General features: G+C 40.4%; 1 protein-coding gene across 2 annotated transcripts in view; it reads left to right on the top strand.

Annotated features, from left to right (window-relative positions):
* Positions 1-3,639: 3,639 nt before the first annotated feature.
* The window catches only part of adhfe1 (alcohol dehydrogenase iron containing 1), a 30,196-nt gene continuing 9,518 nt past the window's right edge, over positions 3,640-24,317 (top strand). The window contains exons 1-8 of one of the 2 annotated variants that reach the window (XM_059982016.1): positions 3,640-3,657; positions 10,302-10,339; positions 12,584-12,627; positions 12,776-12,829; positions 15,625-15,779; positions 20,381-20,577; positions 22,034-22,111; positions 23,164-23,269. In XM_059982016.1, coding sequence (XP_059837999.1) covers positions 12,776-12,829; positions 15,625-15,779; positions 20,381-20,577; positions 22,034-22,111; positions 23,164-23,269 — 590 coding nt within the window. In that variant the 5' untranslated portion in view covers positions 3,640-3,657; positions 10,302-10,339; positions 12,584-12,627. Of the gene's footprint in view, positions 3,658-3,791; positions 3,925-10,301; positions 10,340-12,583; positions 12,628-12,775; positions 12,830-15,624; positions 15,780-20,380; positions 20,578-22,033; positions 22,112-23,163; positions 23,270-24,317 lie in introns of those variants that run through there. The other variant, XM_059982008.1, reaches the window with a different exon arrangement.

The raw sequence follows: 24,317 nt of genomic DNA on the forward strand, positions 1-24,317 counted from the left end.
TCATTGTCATGGATTTATCAAATTGACTTTTAAACACTTGCATAAATAAAGATGTAATGAATTTCTGTAAAATCATGGAATGTGCTATTACTTAGAAACCAGCCAGCACTTCTATCTCCTTACTATTGGTAAACTACATTGTAATCATCATTGATCTTCCTCTACCAACTCTGCTGGGGAAGATTTGGCACAGCGAAGTGAGCTACTGCTGATAGTTTCAGTGACCTGGGTTCAGTCTTGACCCTTGGTGCTGCCTCTGGAGTGTGTACATTGCCCGTGACCAGGTGGGTCTCCTCCAAGTGCTCTGGTTTCTTCCCACATACAAATTGGTAGGTCAATTGGTCATTGTAAACTGTCTCTTGTATGCAGGCAAATTTAAATCTAGAGAGAGTAGAGTGGATTCATGTGAAAGGTTGGCCTGTGTAGTCTTTTTCTTAGACTTCATTTAGCTTTTTAATTAATTCACAGGGTTTTGGCACTTAAGGTAAGATCAGCATTAAATATCTCCGCTGCCTCAAGCAAAGCTGTTTCAGAGCCAACCACATTACATCTCCCATCACTTCTAGGTTAGAGATCTAGGCACAGAGATGGCCTTCGGCCCACCTCGTCTGCCAAACTATTCTGCCTCGTTCCATCAACCTGGACTTGCACCGTAGCCCTGCACAACCTTCCCACCCATCCAAACCTCTCAAATGTTAAAATTGAACCTGTGTCCCCCACTTCCTCTGACAACTCGTTCTGCACCACCCCCTCAGAGTGGAAAAAGCTCAGCCTCATGTTCTGCTTAAACCTTGCACGTATAAGCTATACCCTTTAGTTCAAGACTCACCCAATCTCAGTGGTAAAAGCCTGCTTGCATTTACAGTATATCCCTCATAATTTTGTATGTCTATCAAATCTTCTATGTTCTAGGGAATAAATTCCTAGCCTTTTCTCCCTTTCCCTATAACTCAGGTCTAAACTATACCCTTGTACATTTTCTCTGTAGTCTTTCAATTTTATTGATACCTTTTCTGTAGATAGGTGACCTAACTGCACACAATTCTCCAAATTAGGCCTCACCAATGTCTTGGACAATTTCAACATCAAATCCTAACTCTGTACTCAATACTTAGATTTTGAAGGCCAGTGGATCAAAAGGTCTTATCTATCAGTGACGCCTCTTTCAGGGAACTATGGATTCCTTTGTTCTACTACACTATTGTTCACTGTATAAGTTCTACCCTGGTGTGTCCTTCCATAGTGCAACACCTCACATTTGTCTGCGTTAAATTCCATCTGCAGGTCAAACAGCAAATTTCCTTATTCGTGAACCAGTCGGATTTTTTACATGTAATTTTAAATCAGAGGTTCCTCGCCGACATTGATAAATATACATCCCAGAATCAATGCAAATATCTGGATTGCTAGTTCAATGCTTAATCCCTGTTATGTAGAATATAAAACAGGAACAGTCTCTGAAATCTGCTGAACACTGTGTCAAGTTAAACTAAATTTCTGCCTGCACATAATCTGTACCCCACCATTCCTTCACGTTCAAGTGCCTAAAAGCCCTTTAAACACCTCTATTGTATCTGCCACTTCCTCTGGCAGCACATTGCAGATACCTATCAACCTGTAAAAAGAGAACAACTTGCACAGCCTCTAAATTTTTCCCATCTCACCTTAAATGCAGACCTTTTAGTATTTGACATTTCTACCCTGAGAAATGAGTTCTGACTGTACAAGATACCTCCATACCTCAGTCCTGCTTGTATACTTTTCCTTTAGATTTGACCTCCCAAGTGCAACATCTCACACCAGTCCACATTAAACTCCCATCCGCATTTCTCTGCCCAAGTTTGTAAAAAAAAACATTCTGCTTTATCTTCTCATAACCCGTGCACAAATCCATTGATCTTTTTGTCATCTGCAAACTTACTAATCCATTTACACTTCATCTAAGTAATCGTGAGGCATGGTCGTGTAGTGGTTAGCATAACACTATCACAGTACCAGCAACCCGGGTTCAATTTCTGCCACTGTCAGTAAGGAATCTGTACATTTTCACCTTGACTGTGTAGGTTTCCTTAGTAGGTTAATTAGCTACATGGGTGCAAATGGGCAGCGTGGCACATTGGGCCGGAAAGACCTGTTACTGTGCTGTACCTCTAAATAAATATGTCGTATATATCACAAACAACAGGAGTGCCAGCATTGATCCCTGCAGAACACCACTGGTCAGGGATCCAACCAGATTAACAGCCTTCCACCACTTCCCTCTGCCTTCCGAGACCAAGCTAATTCTGAATCCAAACTACCAAATCATCTTGGATCCCATGCATCTTCACCTTTAGGATCACCTTATCATAAGAGAACTTGTCAAATACTGTACTAAAGTCCATGTAAGTAACTTCAACTGTCCTACCCTCATCAATCACCTGTGTCACTTCCTCAAAAAAAGCTCATTCCTTACACAAAGTCATGCTGACTGTCCCTAATCAGGCCATGCTTTTCTAAATATGCATAAATCCTCTTCCCTGAGAATCCTCACCGATAGTTTCCCTACCCTTCACTGGCCTTTGATTTCTTGAAATGTACTGTGAAAGCTTAAATTTCACTACTTCAACAAGTTGGGAACTATAAAAAATTAGAAGATATTGGCAATCGTCTTGAATGCCCCAATAAAAATGATTTGGAGGACACAATCATCGATAGTGTTGTAGGAAAGCAGTCCATTATCTATATGAGGTACCTAAGCTGATTTTGTTCATTTGCAGTCAAAGGAACACTGCAGCATACAGGTACAGTGGATAAATTCATCTGTTGATAACAATTAGGAACTTTACGCAGATTTATACTATAGTAGTATTGATAGTGTTCTAATTTGCCGTGTCATTTAAATACATAATTTGTTACAGTTAAATGCTAGTTTGTATTTTTTATACCTTTTTAATTATTTCCATGAAACTTCAGCCAATTGGTTCCAATGTTTCCCAATTAAGCAAAATCCTCTTCTTATTTTGCTTCTCCTATCAGATTACATTCATAAGTCTGGCTGTTTACGTTCTGCAGTTGTGGACACTCTGCACTTTAAAAAAAAATGAAATATTTCTCTTTTCCACTGATGCTAACGAATTTCTTGCAAATGTTTAATTTCAGAGCTTGAGAAATTGCCTTATTTCCTTTATATTGTAAACAGTCACTACTGTTACACAGGTAAACGTAATAATCGAATAAGAATGTTTGCCTGGTCATCGGGTAAACTCTCCCTCGTCCTCAAACATCATAATGAAACCCTTTACTTCCAATTCAAAATATAGTAACTAACACAAAATGTTGGAGGAACTACATAGATGTTGCCTGGCCTGAGCTGTTCCAGCATCTTGTGTACGTTCTTTCAGCATCTGCAGATTTTCTCTTGTTCAAAATATACTTACGCGTACGCTATGATTCTGCAGTTCTATACTGGGTTATTCTACATCTGACCCTTACGTACTGTATTCAGAATCACAATTTGTTCAAAGTGAGAAGACGCTATTTTCCTGCAAGTTAATTAGTAACCAGAGGGCACAAACTGAGCATAATGAATTTTTCTCTTTTACTGTAGCAGTCGCTACAGAAAAAAACTGCATTTCCTGAAGAGCTTAAGGGAAGATAACTAGACTGGGGTTAATGGTAATTCTTTTAAGAACTGGCATTGGTACAAAGGGCCAAATGGCCTCTTTCGACACGAACACGTTTTTTTTCTTTTGTATTTACTTACAATATTGTTGCTAGATTTACAATATATCAATCAGTATAATATAGTTCAATGAATATAATACAGTTGAGTTGACGTATCGAGGTGTGGGATGTCTTAACCCTCGGCGACTCGCACAACTCGCTAATCATGGCGGCTCGAGAGAGGGTTGTTCATCTGTTGAGGCAGCTGCAAAGGGCATCGTAAGTGACAGTCTCTTGCTGCTGCCGCCCGGGCCACTGGGTTACTTGGCTAGCGCCAGCTGAACTCCACGGGGCCGGAGTGAATCGGGAATCTGGCCGTCTGGAGACGGGACGGGACCGGGCCGCGGCCGCTGCAGAGCCGGCTATCGGCGGCTTGCGCGGTTTCGCTCCGCTGTCCCCGGCCAGCCGGGGCGCTGAGGTCTGGTCGTGCGGGCCTCCGGACTCTCATGGCATCAGTACAACCAGATGAAATTTATAAAAATGTCACTCTTAAGTCCGAACCACAACACCTGCAAACTTTTTTCCCCCCAGTTTGCTGACCCCGAGAGTCTGGGCTGCTGCTGGGTAATGGGAGAGGCAGCTGGGGCGCCGCCAGCGCGCAAAGCCTGCAGTTTGATCCGCTATAACGCCACTGGCAACCTCACAGATTTAGAGACAAAAGAGAACAAATGCTGAAATATTTAGCAGGTTGGGCTGCACTTGTGCAGGCAGAATTACTGAATGCCTCAGGACGTTGCTCTGTCGTCAGAACAACAATATGTTCTAATAAAACAGGAAATGATTTTCCGCTGATGCTAGATGTTGTTGATTTCAACAATTGTACCTGCAATTCATTCAGCTGCAAGCACTATATCAATGTTAGGCAATTTAGTAACAACCTGGCACTTAGTGGGCAGCTGAAACATATTGTACTTGATCTATAATTGTGTATACAGGTCTAGTCATTTTGAAACAAGACCCCTATGCATAGAGTTACTAGAAGCTGGTCATATTGTAAGGTGTCTTCCATCCATCTTTATTGACCTTCTTCAGCATAACCTATATTTTACATTTTGTCTCGTTTTATATTCATCTGTTTTCTTTATTTCAAGTATTCCTTGTGATAATGAGTTCCATATTCTCATCTCTCTCTAAGTAAAACAGTTTCTTGAGAATTGACATTAATTTGGCAGTGATTATCTTGTACTTATATCCTGATATTGGACAGTTCCCAATCTCCCATAGTGTCCTTTTTAGACTCTTGTTAGGTTATCCATTAGTCTCCTCATTTCCAGTGAAAAGAACTAAACCAGTTCAACCTTTTAAAGTCCTTTTTATATCTTCAATGCTTTTGCATTGTTTAATCATTGTCACATGATCATGAGTGTCAAAGGTTACAGCAGAATGGATTGGGAGGGATTAATAAATCAGTGATGATTGAATAGCAGTGAGACTCAATGGGCTGAATGGCCTAATTCTCCTATGTCTAGTGGTCCCTTTTGCAATATCGAAAACAGGACCATGTGCAGCAATTTAATAAGGATTTGATCAAGGAATATAATGTGTCTTCTCTGATGTTCTGTTCTGTCCTTCTAAAAGTGAATTCTAGAAGTGAAGAGTACATGACCTGCATTGTTATGGAATTATTAGTTTGAATTGCTGCTTCATGTAACGTATGTGACTGTAGATCCCTTGCTGTCTCTGTTGTCTTTAGATTCCTATTATCTAGGAAAATAGAGGTTTATTCTTTCTAACTACATGTAACAGCGTTATTCTTATTTGTATTGAAATTAATTTGCCAAACAGTCTCATTCTGCAAGATTATTAATGTCATATTTTTCCAAAGTATTAACTCTTAGCATCTACAAATTTTGAAATTATAAATGATAAAATCCAATTGTGCTAGCACCAATCACTGCAGAATATCCTTATCAATATTTGATGGTTTGAGTAACAGTACTTAACCTTACTCTGTTTTGCAGTCGATTTGCAATGTCTCGTCTTCTGATTGTATACATGCTAACTTATTCTCATTAGGCTAAGTAGCAGTGTCTTACTGAAGACCTATAATAGCAGTGACGACTATGTTTCCAGACATATTTATTTGGTCTAATGTATTTGTGGTATCCTAAGGATATGAGAGAAGATATATGTATGCATGTCCTTCTATCCTTGGCTATTCACACTGTTCCTCCTTCAAGAAATTCAAAAGATTGGTCAGGCATTACTTTTCCTTAGATCACACTGTAGAACAGCAGCAACAGATGTCCGTCCCAGTCTCGTCAATTCTGCCGTTGAAATTTAAACAGTAAAAACTGATTAATGTTTCATGGCGATGAACTTTAATAAAGCCCCAACATTCCTTTCAATTCTATTGAGGGATTATCCAGTGGAAATTTAACGCTATTCCTTATCCTGCCATGCTTTTCAATTATTTGTTTTAATTTCCTATTTCCAGGGTCTGTAGCATTTTATTTTTGAAGCGATGATCTGTTGGTTACTCGGTTTTAATTTTGTACTAATATAGTGAACAGAACCCACATTACTGATGGACTAAAATCACAGAGCAGTGGACTTTTGAAACTTTAAGTTCGTTTTATTGAATTGTTACGCAGCGCTTTGAGGTAGTGCAAGGGTAAAACAATAACACTGCAGTAACAGCAACAGAGAAAGTGCAGATAAACAGTAACCTTCCCAATTATTGAGAAGGTTATCATAATTTTACTGAGCTAGTAATCAAACTCTGCTGTAAAATTTCTGTTGTAAGTATAAACATTAATTTTTTTTCCCCTGATAAGTACTATAGAAATGGCAACTTGTACCGAACACATAAGAAAAAAAGCAGCCTGCAATTTGAAGTGGAGGCAGTCTGAATTCAACCAGAAATTAGAATGGGTATCCTTCAAGGACAATAGACAATAGGTGCAGGAGCAGGCCAATTGGCCCTTCGAGCCAGCACTGCCATTCAATGTGATCATGGCTGATCCCTTGACTCCGCTATCTTTAAGAGCCCTATCTAACTCTTTCTTGAAAGCATCCAGAGAATTGGCCTCCACTGAGACAGAGCATTCCACAGATCCACAACTCTCTGGGTGAAAAAGTTTTTCCTCAATTCTGTTCTAAATGGCCTACCCCTTATTCTTAAACCGTGGCCTCTGGTTCTGGACTCCCCCAACATCAGGAACATGTTTCCTGCCTCCAGCGTGTCCAATCCCTTAATAATCTTATATGTTTCAATCAGATCCTCTCTCATCCTTCTAAATTCCAGTGTATACAAGCCCAGTTGCTTCAATCTTTCAACATATGACAGTCCCGCCATCCCAGGAATCAACCTCGTGAACCTACGCTGCACTCCCTCAATAGCAAGAATGTCTTTCCTCAAATTTGGAGACCAAAACTGAACACAATACTCCAGTTGTGGTCTCACCAGGGCCCTGTACAACTGTAGAAGGACCTCTTTGCTCCTATACTCAACTCCCCTTGTTATGAAGGCCAACATGCCATTAGCTTTCTTCACTGCCTGTTGTACCTACATGCTTACTTTCAGTGACTGATGAACAAGGACACCTAGATCTTGTTGTACTTCCCCTTTTCCTAACTTGACACCATTCAGATAGTAATCTGCCTTCCTGTTCTTGCCATCAAAGTGGATAACCTAACATTTATCCACATTAAACTGCATCTGCCATGCATCTGCCCACTCACCCAAACTGTCCAAGTCACCCTGCATTCTCCTAACATCCTGCTCATATTTCACACTGCCACCCAGCTTTGAGTCATCTGCAAATTTGCTAATGTTACTTTTAATCCCTTCATCTAAATCATTAATGTATATTGTAAATAGCTGCAGTCCCAACACTGAGCCTTGTGGTGCCCCACTAGTCACTGCCTGCCATTCTGAAAAGGACCTGTTAATCCCTACTCTTTGTTTCCTGTCTGCCAACTAATTTTCTATCCATGTGAGTACCCTACCCCCTATACCATGTGCTCTCACTAATCTCCTATGTGAGACCTTATCAAAGGCTTTCTGAAAATCCAGGTACACTACATCCACTGGCTCTCTCTCCCTTGTCCATTTTCATAGTTACACCCTCAAAAAATTCCAGAAGATTAGTCAAGCATGATTCATAAATCCATGCTGACTTGGACTGATCCTGTTACTGCTATCCAAATGTGCCATTATTACATCTTTTATAATTGACTCTAGCATCTTCCCCACCACTGATGTCAGGCTAACCGGTCTATAATTCTCCGTTTTCTCTCTCCCTCCTTTCTTAAAAAGTGGGATAACATTAGCTATCCTCCAATCCTCAGGAACTGATCCTGAATCTATAGAACATTGGAAAATGATTACCAATGCATCCATGATTTCTAGAGCCACCTCCTTAAGTACCCTGGGATGCAGACCATCAGGCCCTGAGGATTTATCAGCCTTCAGTCCCATTAGTCTACCCAACACCATTTTCTGCCTAATGTGAATATCCTTCAGTTCCTCCGTTACCCTAGGTCCTCTGGCCACTATTACATCTGGGAGATTGTCTGTGTCTTCCCTAGTGAAGACAGATCCAAAGTACCTGTTCAGCTCATCTGCCATTTCCTTGTTCCCCATAATAAATTCACCCGTTTCTGCCTTCAAGGGCCCAACTTTGGTCTTAACTAATTTTTTCCTCTTCACATACCTAAAGAAGCTTTTACTATCCTCCTTTATATTCTTGGCTAGCTTACCTTCATACCTCATCTTTTCTCCCCATATTGCTTTTTTAGTAATCTTCTGTTGCTCTTTAAAAGTTTCCCAATCCTCTGGCTTCCCACTCATCTTTGCTATGTTATACTTCTTCTCTTTTATTTTTATACTGTCCTTGACTTCCCTTGTCAGCCATGGTCGCTCCTTACTCCCCTTAAAATCTTTCTTCCTCTTTGGAATGAACTGATCCTGTACCTTCTGTGTTATTCCCAGAAATACCTGCCATTGTTGTTCCACTGTCATCCCTGCTAGGGTATCCTTCCAGTCAACTTTGGCTAGTTCCTCCCTCATAGTCCCCTTTTTTCGACTGTAATAATGACACTTTCGATTTTCCCTTCTCCCTTTCAAATTGTAGATTAAAAGTTATCATATTATGGTCACTACCTCCTAACAGCTCCTTTACCTCGAGTACCCTTATCTGGTTCATTACACAACACTAGATTCAGAATTGCCTTCTCCCTGGTAGGCTCCAGTACAAACTGCTCTAAGAATCCATCTCGGAGGCACTCCACAAACTCCCTTTCTTGGGGAGAAACCAAACTGATTTTCCCAGTATACCTGCATGTTGGAATCCCCTGTTGCAACTGTAGCATTACCTTTGCAACATGCTGATTTTAAGCTCTTGATTCAACTTGCACCCTATAACTCCCATTAGGGTCTTTTTGCCCTTACAATTTCACAGTTCTATCCATACTGACTCTACATCTCCTGATTCTATGTCACCCCTCGCAAGGGACTGAATTTCATTCCTCACCAGCAGAGCCACCCCACCCCCTATGCCCACCTGTCTGTCCTTTCAATAGGACGTATACCCTTGAATATTCATTTCCCAATAAATTTTAGAAACATAGAACATAGAAAACCTACAGCAATTTACAGGCCCTTCAGCCCACAATGCTGTGCCAAACATGTGCTTACTTTAGAAATTACTTAGGGTCACCCATAGCCCTCTATTTTTCTAAGTTCCATGTACCTATCCAGGAGTCTCTTAAAAATGTCTATCTTATCTGCCTCCACCACCATCGCCGGTAGCCCATTCTGCGCACTCACCACTCTCTGCGTAAAAAACTTACTCCTGACATCTCCTATGTACCTACTTCCAAGCAGCTTAAAACTGTCCGTTTGTGCTAGCCATTTCAGCCCTGGGAAAAAGCCTCTGACTATCCACACAATCAATGCCTCTCATCATCTTATACACCTCTATCAGGTCATCTCTCATCCTACGTTGCTCCAAGGAGAAAAGGCCAAGTTCACTCAACCTATTCTCATAAGGCATGCTTGCCAAACCAGGCAACATCCTTGTAAATCTCCTCTGCACCCATTCTACAGTTTTCACATCCTTCCTGTATTGAGGTGACTAGAACTGAGCACAGTACTCCAAGTGGGATCTGACCAGGGTCCTAAGTAGCTATAACAATATCTCTCGGCTCTTGAACTCAATCCCACGGTTGATGAAGGCCAATGCACCATATGCCTTCTTAACCACACAGTCAACCTGCACAGCAGCTTTGAGTGTCCTATGGTCTTGGACCACAAGATCCCTCTGATCCTCCACACTGCCAGGAGTCTTACCATCAGCACTATATTCTGCCATCACATTTGACCTACCAAAATGAACCACCTCACACTTATCTGGGTAGAACTTTACCCTGTATTTACAAGTTTGGTGTAAATACACACCTCAAAATACTTTATAATAACACAGAAGTTGAAATACAGCCTGTTGTCTTGTACCAATATACTGTAGATTAAGTTTAAAAACAACAGTTTGGACATTTTAATGCAAGACTATTGAGAAATAAATATTTAATGCAAGTTTATTTGAATGCTTTTTAAAGCAACATGGTTTGAATATTTTTTCTTATTTCACCAGATGTCGATGTCCTGCTCACTCTCAGACCTATTCACAAGGTAAAGCTCTGTTATAAGGCTATTACTAGTTTTTAGGAAAGGAAATTGATGCCTAGCATCATCAAAGCTGGGCAAATGTAGATTCTATCTTAGACCATTAGATACAGGAGCAGAATTAAGCCGTTTGGCTCATCGAGTCTGCTCCTCCATTCAATAATGACTCCCCGGCCTTTTCCCTGTAACCTTGAATGCCATGGCCAATCAAGAACCTTTCAATCTCTGCCTTAAAAAACACCCAATGACCTGGCCTCCACAGATGCCTGTGGTAACAAATTCCACAAATTCACCACCTTCTGGCTAAAGAAATTTCTCTGTATCTCTGTTTTAAATGGACACCCCTCTATCCCGAGGCTGTGCCCTCTTGTCCTAAACTCCCCCACCATGGGAAACATCCTTTCACACATCTACCATCTAGTCCTTTCAGCATTCAAAAGGTTTCAATGAGATCCCCCTCATCCTTCTCAATTGCAGTGAATACAGCCCTAGAGCCATCAAATATTCCTCATATGATAACCTTTTCATTCTCTTGAATCATCCTTGTGAACCTCCTTTGGACCCTCTCCAATGCCAGCACATCTTCTCTTAGATAAGGACCACAAAATTGTTCACAATACTAAAGGTGAGGCCTCAGCTGAGCCTTATAAAGCCCCAGCATCATATCCTGCTCTTATATTCTAGACCTCTTAAAATAAATACGAACATTGCATTTGCCATCTTCACCACTGACTCAATCTACAAATTAACGTTTAGGGTGTTCTGCACCAGGACTAACAAGTCCCTTTGTATCTCAGATTTTTGGATTTTCTCCCCGTTTAGAAAATAGTCATTCATTTAAATTCTTCTACCAAAGTGCATGACTATGCATTTTCCAATATTGTATTTCATTTGGCACTTTCTTGCCTAGTCTCATAATCTGTCTGTCCTTCTGTAATCTTCCTGTTTCCTCAACACTAGCTGCCTTTCCATCAATCTTCGTATCAGCTGCAAACTTGGCAACAAAGCCATCTATTCCATCATCTAAATCATTGATATATAGCATAAAAATAAGTGGTCCCAACACCGAACCCTGCAGAACACCATTAGTCACTGGCAGGCAACCAGAAAAGGATCCTTTTATTTCCACTTGCTGCCTCTTACCATTCAGCCAATGCTCTAACCACGTTAGTAACTTTCCTGTAATACCATAGGCTCTTAACTTGGTAAGCAGCATAATGTGTGGCACCTTTTCAAAGGTCTTCTGAAAGTCCAAATATACAACCACTACATCCCCTTTATCTATCCTACTTGTAATCTCCTCAAAGAATTCAACAGGTTTGTCAGGCAAGATTTTTCCTTAAGGAAACCATGCTGACTTTGTCCTACCTCTACCTGTGTCACCAATACACTGTAACCTCATCCTTAACAATTGACTCCAACATCTTCCCAGCCAATGAGGTCAGGCTAACTTGTCTATAATTTCTGTTTTGCTGCCTTCCTCCTTTCTTAAAGAGTGGAGTGACACATGTAATTTTCCAGTCCTCTGGCACCATGCCAGTGTTCAATGATTTTTGAAAGATCATTACTAATGTCTCCACAATCTCTACTGCTACCTCTTTCAGAACCCTAGGATGCAGCTCATCAGGTCCGGTAGACTTATGTACCTTTAGGTCTTTCAGCTTTTTGAGCACCTTCTCTCTTGTCACAGTAGCTGCACTCACTTCTCTTCCCTCACACCCTTCAACAGCTGGCACAGTGCTAGTATCTTCCATAGTGAAGACTGATGCAAAATACTCATTTTGGTCATCTGTCATCTCCTTGGCTCCTGTTATTTTACTTTTTAATGGTTTTATATGATAAAAAAATATGAAATTGATCTCTCAGAAGAGAAGAGGACACAGTACTGGATTACTAAACTATGTGAAGAATTTAGGCCCAAAAATTTACAATACTTGATAGATTTGAGATAACAATGATATAAGCAGTTTTTTGTGTGAATTAATGAACATGGATTTCTATTCTGAAATTTTCCAGTGATTTAGCGGCGTGTAACACATGTAATAATGGAAGTGTCTAAGCTCTGCACAGGAGTTGGTGGTTGCTCTTTGTAAATGGAAACAGAACTCACGTGACAAGTTAATATTTACATCATAATTGCAGAAACATTCTGCGCAAACATCACAAATTTGTTGAAACTGAGAAGTTTCCATTTTTTACGGTAGAATGATTGGAAGCTATGAGCTTACTACTGATGTTTCTGTGTTCCAGCACCGGGACACGTTACAACCAGAGCAACAGACTACGCTTTTGAGGTACAAATAATTCACTGAATGTCCCATGATTTTTTTTACAACTTTTATTCGCTTGATCAGTAATAATGCAGAGAAAATATGTCACAATATAGTAACATATTTTCTTTCCCCAAGCTGTCAATCTCTGTACATCTTGGTTCTGTTTTAGATGGCTTGTTCAAACATCCGATATGGAGAAGGAGTGACAAATGAAGTCGGTATGGTAAGGAACTGACTATTGAATTTATTCAGAAGCCTTCATTAAGACAAACTTCATTGAGTAAGTTTGAACAATAATTTATCACTCACCTGCAGCAATTCTGGATGTTCAGTGCATCAGAATCAGAATCTGGTACATCTAATGTCAGAGAAATATATACAATACACATCCTGAAATTCTTTTTCACTGCCATATGTAATGACACTTCTTGTTTTTGGGGCAGCGGTAAAAATGTAATACATAATAATAGGAAGAAGTTGTGATTTACAATAGTTAAATATAAAATAGTTAAATAGTAGTGCAAAAATAGAAACAAGAAAGTAGTGAGGTAGTGTTCATGGGTTCAATGTCCATTCAGAAATTGAATGGCAGATGGGAAGAAGCTATTCCTGAATTGTTGAATATGTGCCTTCTGGTTTTTAAAAATCCTAACTGGTGGTAGCAATTAGAACAAGGCCTGGTGATGGGGTCCTTAATGATGGATGCCTTCTTTTTGAGGCATCGCTCCTTGAACATGACCTGAATACTACAGAGACTGGTGCCAATGATAGAGCTGACTAAGTTTACAACTCTCTGCAGCTTATTTCAATCCTGTGCTGTAGCCTCCTCCACCCCACCACCCCACCATACCAGACGTGATGCAGCCAGTTAGAATGGTCTCCATGGTACATCTGTAGACATTTGCAAATGTCTTTGGTGACAAACCAAATTTCTTCAAGTTCCTAATGAAATATAGCTGTTGTGCCTTTTAAGCACATTGAAATTGCTCACTCTTCACTTCTGATCCCTCTATGAGGACTGGTGTATGTTCGCTTGTCTTACCTTTCCTGAAGTCCATAATCAGTTCTTTGGTCTTACTGACATTAAGTGCAAGATTGTTGCTGCAACATGACTCAACTACCTGATAAAGCTCCCTCCTGTACGCCCTCTCATCACCATCTGAAATTCTGCCAACAATAGATGTATCATCAGCAAACTTATAGATGGTATTTGAGCTATGCCTAACCACACAGTCATAGGTGTAGAGAGAGTAGAGCAGTGGGCTAAGCACACACCCCTGAGGTGCACCAGTGTTGATTGTCAGCAAGAAATGTCTAAGGATATGTCTGTGTTTACTTTTTTTTCAAATGCATCACTCTTCTGTACAGCACTATTGAAGGCAGATATCAATAGAGTCATAAGCATATTGTGGGAAAAGAAAATCCATTCAGTAACTTGGTATGTAAAATATGATTGGAAGCCCACAGCAGATGAGTTAATATCTGTGGAAAGAGAGGCAATTAAGGGTCACAGAAATTCTTTGATTCTTTTTAATAACTATCTTCCATCATGCTACCCATATTACTGACTTATTTGTCAAAACAAATCAGTGATTGAAACATAGTCTTTGATGTTCCAGACATAATTGCAATGATGCATTATTGAATGCAGGTGACGTCCTTGATCCAGCTCCATCATTCTGGTAGGTTGGCCTCTCTGGAACCAAGCGAAGGTGTAATTGTTCATCCTTTACATCTTGCAAGGCACCGCTGGATGATAAGAACATCATGTACTGCAGGTCTGCCCATCAGCGAGTTGCTTGATGGTGGAGATGGACTTGTTTGGTACATGTTGCCTGCTACAGTCAACTGGGGAAGAAGGGGTCAGAGGGGGTGCGTGGAGGCAGTGCGCAGTCCAACAAACAGTGCAAGTGGTTGTCTTGACATTTGTCTTGTGATCGCAAGACCCTGTGGGCATTGGTAATATAGGATACTGCAAGTCCACTTCATTGGTTCATTGGAGAGACCGATGGTGTGGGAGCTGGGTGGCCTCGGTTGTCACATGGACAAGGCTCTCACGCCATGAGGTCGCCTGCTGCAGCTGCCTAGGGGAGGAGACACCTGAGGCGGTGTGGCATGGCCAAGTTGGAAGCTGGCCTCCAGAGTTCCCTTGGTGGAAAACGGACTGTATTGTGTCTGTCTGTGGCTGCAGTAGCGCATGATGAAAACTGCTGCATGCTTGTTCTTGCAGAAATGGAGCTCCAGGACAACATCCCATGCACCACCAATTTACACTGAGGGACTTGGGCATTTTCTCAAGACCCTGTGATTTACCGCTATCATAATTGCACGTGTTATATGTGCCTTGTGCTGTGCGTGGCTGTTGGTATTGTGTTTTGCACCTTGGCACGGGAGGAACACTGTTTCGTTTGGTGCTATTCACATATAGGGTTAATGACAATTAAACTTGAATTTGAACTTCATCATTCACACTCAACACCTCCAAATTCTGTCTAAAGTAAAAAATGATTGAGATGGTGACACATTAGGTTGTCTGTAGAGCTTTGTCTATGAAATTCCACTCCAACTCTGTCCACATCCCTATAAGGAAACAACATTAGTTTTTAAGAAAGGAAAATAAATGGAACTGCAGATACTAGGATCTGAAACAAAGACAAAAATGCTGGAAGAACTCAGGTGGTCAAGCAGAAAATGTGAAAGAAGGAAACTGAAACAGTAACTGGAGTTTTTCCACCACTTTTACATTTGATTTAATGTTGGTCCCAACATTATAGAGAATATACTTATGCATCCAATGAGACTGACATTGATCTGCTAGGTATGTTTTCTTTAAGCACATTGGCTTGAACTGAATCATGTAACTATAAGGATGGTAGAATGTAAATCGAATAGTCTTTTTTGACTAGCATTACAAGGAGGGTAAAATTTAAACAAAATCATTAGTTGTTCACTACAAATTGTTGAATGTTTCTCTGAGTTTTTCATCTAAAAATAAATCAGATTCTGGTATTCCAATAGGACCTTCAGAATATTGGGGCCAAGAGAGTTTGCGTAATGACAGACAAAAATCTGGCTAAGCTTCCTCCTGTCAAAGCTGTCCTGGATTCATTAGTTAAGAATGGAGTAAACTTTCAAGTGTTTGACAAGGTCAGAGTGGAGCCAACTGATTTAAGGTAAGCTACACTTCATTTCAATGAAAGTCTAAGGAACAAAGTTACACTAAGAATTTAAAAACAAAGTAGAAATTGAATCACATATCACTGCAATATTGTGCCTTGGATGTTTCAAATTTAATGAAAATAAATTACAGAGGAAAACCTGGATCATTGCAGATGTGAATGTTTAGGCCTTTTGGGACCTTGGGGGTGGAGATCAGCTGAGGTGGATCAAACAATTATAGGGAGGGTTGTGGAAAGAGATCAGGCCTCAGAAGCATTTGAGGGTGATATGATAGGGTCCATTGAGGACTGAATAGGAACTGTTGGAGAATCAGTCCAAACAGAGGGTCATGAATGAAACTGGTTGCATGGCCTGGTCCTGTGGATGGAGGTGTGGTCGGTTGCAGAAAGGTAGCAATATAGCACTCTATTCAGTGGCAAAAGGCAGAAGGTTGCATTCCACAGCATGATTCTTGTTCACAATTCAGTTCTTGGAATCAAAGATAACGTTTCTGAATTTACACTCAGTGCTGACCTGGATGGTATAGTCAATATTGAGGCCTACAACAATTTATATCAATATACTTGCAGAATGGACGTAACATTATAAAATAAGTTTCAACACAGAAAAACAGGAGGAATTAAGTTTTGGCAAGAAAAATAAGGCCACATAAAACTTGGGAAATTATACTAATTGGCTGGGAGAGCATTAATCTAGAAAAGAAACACACAAATCATTAAAACTAGCGAGAATTAAAATAAGGACAACTAAAAGTAAAGAAACTAAATACAAAATACAAGGTTTATCTACAGATGCTCAGTATTGAAAAGCAGAAATGTTATGTTAAGCTTGTGACAAACCTTGGTTAGACTACACTTGGGATTACCTTGTTTAGTTCTAGCTGCCATTTATGAAAAGTGAATGCTACTAGAGAAGATTAGGGGTGTGAAAGTCGCAGTAAGGCAGGGAAAGTCTGAGGTAGTTTTAGCGAACTGAGACCACCTTCAGAAACACTCCTGCTTACTACACACGAGGTAGGCTGGGTTGGTGGCAGCAGTGTGTTCTCAAGGCAAACAAGTGAGGCCTTCGCATTTCCCATAGTAGGGAGTTTAGGACAACAGGGCACAAGTTCAGGATTGAAGGACATCCATTTAGAACAGAGATGCGGAGAAATTACTTTAGTTAGAGGGTGATAAATCTGTGGAATTTGTTGCGACGAGCGGCTGTGGAGGCCAAGTCATTGAGTGCATTTAAGGCAGAGCTAGGTAGGTTCTTGATTAGTCAGGGCATCAAAGGGGATGGGCAGGGGAGTGGGAATGACTGGAAGAATTGGATCAGCCCATGATTTATTGGCAGGGCCGATTCGATGGGCCAAATGGCCTACTTCTGCTCCTATATCTTATGGTAGTGAGACTTTTCGGAAAGGGTCTCCTAAGGCATAGTATCCCTTTACACAAAAGGGGGTGCTGGAGACAGATAAGATAAGGATAATGGAAAGATGTGAGCCATACCCAACAACTAAGGCTTTACTAACTTCCAAATATCATCAACTGTGCGCTTAAAGTTTCGATTGACTTCAGCACCTCTTTTATGAATGGTGATTCCTTGTGAGTAAGGAATTCAAATATACACAATTAACAATTATCATTATCGGTATCTGATAAGCCAATTATGTATAAAAGCATTTTTCTGTTCAGATTTCAGAACAGTGAGTGTGACTGGGTCCCATGCTGTTCTTCTTGTGCACAAGTAAAATAAAAGGAATGCATGCATCACAAGAGTGCGTGTGTTCTGAGCCCAATTATTTAAATATCTTGGATATAAATTGGTATCAGATTCAGGTTTAGTATCACCCAGCATACGGCATGAAATTTGTTAACTTTGCGCCAGCAGTACAGTGCAATTCATGATAATATACAAAAAACTGTTCAGATTTCTGTATCTCCTTCCTGAAGGTAACAGTGAGAAGAGGGGATGTCCTGGTGGTGAGGGGCCTTAATGATGGATGCTGCCTTTTTGAGGCATTGCTTCTTGAAGATGTCTTGGTTACTACAGAAGCTGGTGCCCGTGATAGAGCTGGCTAATTTTTTAACTCTCTGCAACTTACTTTGATCCTGTGCGGTAGCCCCTCCTCCTCCCTCCTCCCCCCCCCCCCCCCACCGCAAGGCAGTCAGTCAGAATGCTCTCCACACTAAATCTGTAGAAATTTTTGAGTGTTTTAGGAAACATTCCAAATCTCCTCAAGCTCCTAATGAAATATAGCCACTGTCTTGCCTTCACAGCTACATTGATATACTGGGACCTGGTTAGGTCCTTCGAGATATTAACACCAACGAACTTGACATTGCGAACTCTCTCCACTTCTGCTCCCCCTATAAGGACTGGTGTGTGTTACCTCATCTTGCCCTTTCTGAAGACCACAATCAGCTCTTTGGTCTTACTGATGTTGAGTGCAAGGTTGTTGCTGCAATACCACTCAACTAGCTGGTACACCCTCTCATCACCAGCTGAGATTCTGCCATCAATGGTTACATTATCAGCAGATTTATAGATGCGTTTGAGCTGTGCATAACCACACAATTATGGGTGTAGAGAAAGTAGACAGCGAGCTGAGCACATGTCTCTGAGGTGTGCCAGTGTTGATTGTCAGTGAGGAGGAGATATTAATACCAATCCACACAGATTGTTGTCTTCTGATTTGGAAGTTGAGGATCCCATTGTAGAGGGAGGTACAGAGGCCCAGGTTATTATAACCATATAACAATTACAGCACGGAAACAGGCCATCTCAGCCCTTCTAGTCTGTGCCGAACACTTACTCTCACCTAGTCCCACCGACCTGCACTCAGCCCATAACCCTCCATTCCTTTCATGTCCATATATCTATCCAATTTTTTTTTAAAAAATTTTAAGCTACAGGTTCTGTAGCTTTCAATGAGGACTGTAGGAATGATAGTGTTAAACGCTGAGCTATAGTCAATAAACAGTGTCCTGACTTAAGTATTTGTATTGTCCAGGTGATCTAAGGCCACGTGGAGAGCCATTGATACCACACCCACTGTGGATTTATTATGATGATAGGTAAATTGCAATGGGTCCAGGACCTTGATGAGACAGGAATTGATTCTAGCCATGACCAATGTCTCAAAGCACTTTCTTACTGTAGATGTGAATGCTACAGGACAATATTCATTAAGGCAGCTCACACTGTTCTTCTTGGGCACTGGTATAATTGTTGCCTGCTTGAAGCAGGTGGGAACTGTAGCCCAATGAGAGATTGAAAATGCCTTTGAACACCCCGCCAGCTGGTTGTCACAAGTTTTCAGAGCCTTACCAGGTACTCCATCAGGGCTTGTCACCTTACGAGGGTTCACCCTCTTGAACGGCAGCCTGACGTTGTCCTCCAAGTCTGAGATCACAGGGTCACCATGTGCTGTAGGGATCCTCATAGATACAGTTCTCTCTTTCAAAGTGAGCATGAAAGGCATTGAGCTCATCTGGGAGTGAAGTATCACTGTAATTCATGCTGTTGGGTTTCGTTTTATAGAAAATAATGGCCTGCAAACCCTGCCAGAGTGAATGTGCATCCAATGAGAAATTGAGGACCATGTGAACATAATGAATTACGATCAGGAGTAGATTATTTGGTCCCTCAAGCCTACTCACTTCTGCTCTGCATCCCCCTCCATCCACAATAATCTCCCCACCACCTTGTTTATCAATAATCTATGTATCTCTGTCTTAAAATATTCAGAAGACTCTCTTACACTGGCTTTTGAAGAAGCCAACTTCAAAACTGCATGGCTCTCCAAGAGAAAAAAAAAATCATCACACTTAGTATGATTTCCATTACATCTTATCTACCTCTTAATTTAAAGAATGTGCAATGAATTGGATGAGACAACAGCTAGAAAGTGAGGGTAGATAAGTCAATGAGAAAGTAGAGGTAGATGAGAAAGCAGGTAAGAAAAGTTGAGTGGGGCATAAAGGCCAGCTTGGACTAGATAACTTTAACGTGTCAAATTTTCTACCTGGCTTATCTCTGCTTTCAGTGACTGTTCCACCCTTGGCAGTTGGAATCCTTTATAAGTCATGATCTTAAGCCTAAGTATATGATTGTAGAGCAAATTCCAAATGATATACAGAAACTTAAATGTACTGTAATCTTGCCTTAACAAGATAATACCTGCTTTTCAGTTAGTAACACTTGAGGCGGAGTAGGAAATGAAGGAAGCATTGAAGATAACTTTTTTCCTTCATACATGTTTTCAAATTCTTTTCTGCAGGAAGACATACCAGATTTCAAAGGCAGTGACATTGTTCCAGTAAGCCGGCCCCTTCACCAGTCCCAAGGATGAGTTGCTTCCTCTCCAGTTGTGTGGGTTCCAGGGTGGTTGGTAAAGCCCCTGGGGGACCGGGCCATTAGCAGGCCTCATCTGCTACTCACTGTTGTGGCAGAGTCTGCAGGTCCCCACTGACCTCATTGACAACCTGAGAACCCACAGAGCTGGAAAGAAATCAAATAATCCCTGATCCCGAAGGATCTTAGTAGGAGGCGGGTATTTTATGTTTTTTTGACAATTTAGTCGTTTTATAATGTTTTATGATGTCATTAGCTTCAAGGAAGCAATAACATTTGCGAGACAAGAACAATTTGATGCATATGTTGCTGTTGGAGGCGGGTCTGTGATGGACACATGTAAAGTGGCTAACCTGTACAGCTGCAGCCCTGATGCAGAACTCTTTGACTATGTCAATGCACCAATAGGAAAGGGAAAACCCATCACCGTTAACCTCCGTCCTTTGATAGCAGGTGAGCTCATGCAAAAAGCCTTTTAATGATAGAGCATGTTTGGATTAGCAACTGTCTAAATGATATAGAAATGGCATTCACAAACTTATTGTCAGTGTGATAGGACTGTGTAATTATTTGTGATATTAAGTGTAACTTTGGTTTCAATCTCTGAAAAGGCTCAGAAACAAAAACTGGTGTTCCTAGTGTAACTATGATAGGACAGCTTGATCACTTGTAACAGATGAACATCATTTAAGATGCCATTATTCGAAAAGTGCTCATGTTTTATGCACAACTGGTCAGAGTTTGCTAGCCTTTACATAAGGGAATCCTAGCAGGTGCAGAAAGAAGAGAACACCAACATCTGTTTAAAGAAAAATATTCTTTGTGTTAAGATTAGCTTTATTTGTCACATTGACATTGAAATATGGAACCATACAGTTCGATATTTTGCATCAAATCAAATGAGCGAGGATTGTACTGGGCATCCCGCTCGTGTCACCTAGATTCTGCTGCCAAAGTAGCATGCCCAGAACTCGCCAGCTCTAATCGTATGTCTTTGGAATATGGGGGGAAACCAGGGCATCCACAGGAAATTCATACAGTTCACAGGGAGACAGGAATTGCACTGTATTAACGGTATGTTCATCACTATGCTCCTGTGTCACCCCAAGCCACACTTTACAGAACTATTCATGTGCTAAGAGGAGCTAGAATTCTTTTTAGGCCAACAAGTTTACCTGTGACCTTTAATTACCCGCATCACTGCATCTGTTCCCTTTGGTTATCATCTCCCAACTTTACCACAAACGGATTCCTCCCAACCTTATCTCTGTGAGCATAGCAACCCCATAACCCCAATAACCCTAACCTAATCATGGGAAAATTTACAACCTACCTGGTACATCTTGGACTGTGGGAGGAAATCAGAGCAGCTGGGGAAAACCACACATTCCACGTAGAGGATATACTGAGACTCCCTACAGAACAACCCAAGCTGTATTACCATCACACTAACCGCTACACTACTGTGGAGCCCAAGATGGTTGACAGGAAGGAAGGAAAAGCCTATGGAAATAAGCAAAAAGATGTAATATTGTAAAGACTGCTGGATGTTCAGAAAATCTAAGCTTCCAGGTATCTAGCTGTAACTCCTCCCTCACTGTACTCAAACATGGAGTAATATATTATCAAATTGTAATTTTTGAGGCTTTGTTGATGAGACAAAATAATGCTTATTCTGTACACTATATCATGATTTTGTGGTCATTGCACATTTAAAGGAAAAAAGGAAAAATACAATTGAATTGTGTCTTTCATAATTTCAGGATAAATTACTTCACAATCATTTAAGTATTTTCTGAAGTGCAGTCAAATTTGTTGTAACTTAATTCCATCTTGAATCTGCATGTTAATCTATGTGGAAAGACAAAGTGGAGTTGAATACTAATCAAGTTACATACTTGTTTCCTAGTTCCCACAACAGCTGGCACTGGAAGTGAGACCACGGGTGTGGCTGTGTTTGATTATGAAGCAATGAAATTTAAAACAGGTACAAGTGGGTAGAACTTTCTTATGTCAGTGTGATGAAAATACTTCTAAATGATAGAAATCTCTTCTGTTTTCAGAACATGAGCAAAAATAGATCATGCCATCTTTTCAGCTAGTTCCACCATTCATTGAGGACATAGATGAACTAATGCATCTACACCACTTTGCTTCCCCATCTCCAAATCCCTCATTCCCAAGTATTTTTCAATATTGGTTTTGCATATATTAATCAAATGAACATCCATAGTATAAAGACAAAAGAGATTGCAGATGCTGACTAGAAGAACTCACTGGGTTTAGCAGTATCTATGAAGGCAAAAGGTTACACTTCTTAAATTCTTTCAGCATTCTGTTTTTGAATATCTGTAGGCCTTAGCTAGATATTTCTAAAGATTCAGGCTGTAAATGAAGTGAATTGCCCTTGTGGCATACCCCTTATTTTAATACCCCTACCAGGGAGACGGCTCTTAAATATGTCCACGTCGTGTCTCATATAATTGTATATATTTAGGTGAAATTATTCTTTTTAATTTTTTTGGATTTAGACAATCTAGCCTCTTTCCGCTCAATTCCTCCTCATAATATAGTACATCAATGTATGCCTTGTGCATGATTGCACAGGAAGCTGATGGAGAAAGTATCATTTGGTGAAATGTGAAATTACATATTTTTGTAGGAGGAATGAAAAGTGGCCGTTGTTAAAAGGTGAGAGATAAGTAAATGTTGGCATCTTGAAGAGTTTGTGGACTTTAATCACAGTAGTTAGATTTTTGGACCGTTGGATTTCTGATATTTTATGAGGATTGATCCTTTTAGAGGCTGTCACAAAGGCATGAAAGTCAGGTTACCCCTTTGACCCATTAAGATGCGTGGAGACCCCTTGAGGACATTCAAGCCTAAATGTATGGTTCACAGTCTTCCCGTGGTTATTGGTGGTCATTACTATTCTAATAAGTCCTAGTTCATATCACAAAATATGGAAATCAGAAGCTTTTATAACAATAGAATGTAGTAGTCTAACTTTGCTACTATGTGCTTTATGTAAAATTTCAGGCATTGCCAGCAGAGCTCTAAAGCCCTTACTTGGGATTGTGGATCCTTTGCATACCTTGCACATGCCTGACCGTGTGGCAGCTTACAGTGGATTTGATGTACTTTGGTAAGAGTTATTTTTATCATGTTAAACATTTATGAAGTAAACCTGACCAATGGCCAAGAAATACAAACCTTTGCTCATAGTTTAGTGGGATATCCTCTTTGTATTATACGTCTGGCAGGTCTCATAATAGGAGTAGCTCAAAGGAAATTCATAACCAATGTTGTATAAGTTTAAATAATAGAATGAATAATGTAATTTTATAGCAATGCAGTTGTTTTCTTAATTTGTTTAGCTCTTTATCTATCTTATTTTTTGGCACAGTGATTTGAAAAATACACACCTTTGTTGTGTACAGTTGAATTTTTCAAATGCTCTTTTGTGGTAGGAATTTTCTATTTTAGTTTGAGAAAGTTCCCTTTCATAGAGGAGTTAAGTTGTTTTTGACGGGTCCCAGGACCTTCAAGAAGTGCAGACTGGGTGATAGTTACATTTAACCTATTTTTATTCTCACCTATTCTTCTAGTTTCTTTATTTAGTCTACAAGGAGCCAGACAAGTATTTTGTTCATATTTTCTTCTCCTATCAGATTCCTACTTCTCCAGCGCTTGACCTTCCCCATCCACCTGGCTTCACCTATCACTTTCCTGCTAACCCCTTCCCCTACCCCCACATTTTTATTCTGGCACCTTTTCCCTTCTCAGTCCTGAAGAATGGTCTCAGCCCAAAATGTCAACTGTTTATTCTTTTCCATAGATGCTGCCTGATCTGCTGAGTTCCTCCAGCATTTTGAGTGTGCTGCTCTGTATTTAAAGCATCTACAGACTTTCTCATGTTTGCGGTTTTCTACCACAATGTTTATCATTGAAATCATCTAGTTATTCAGATGATAAAATTTGACTGTTACACATTGTTGTTGGAAAATAAGTTGTGATTAGCTTCTGTATGACATTTACTTATACAGTGGATTCCAGTTAATTGGGCCATTGGTTAATCGGGAGAAATGCTTATTTAGGACAATTCTTAAAGAACAAAAACTAAAAGAAAAGAATTGCCAGCTTCCCATCAGTTTTTGGGATTCTGTGCTGTTTAAATGGGCCAGGAGACTGTT

The sequence above is a fragment of the Hypanus sabinus genome, chromosome 1, assembly GCF_030144855.1.
Source record: "Hypanus sabinus isolate sHypSab1 chromosome 1, sHypSab1.hap1, whole genome shotgun sequence".
Lineage (NCBI taxonomy): Eukaryota > Metazoa > Chordata > Chondrichthyes > Myliobatiformes > Dasyatidae > Hypanus > Hypanus sabinus.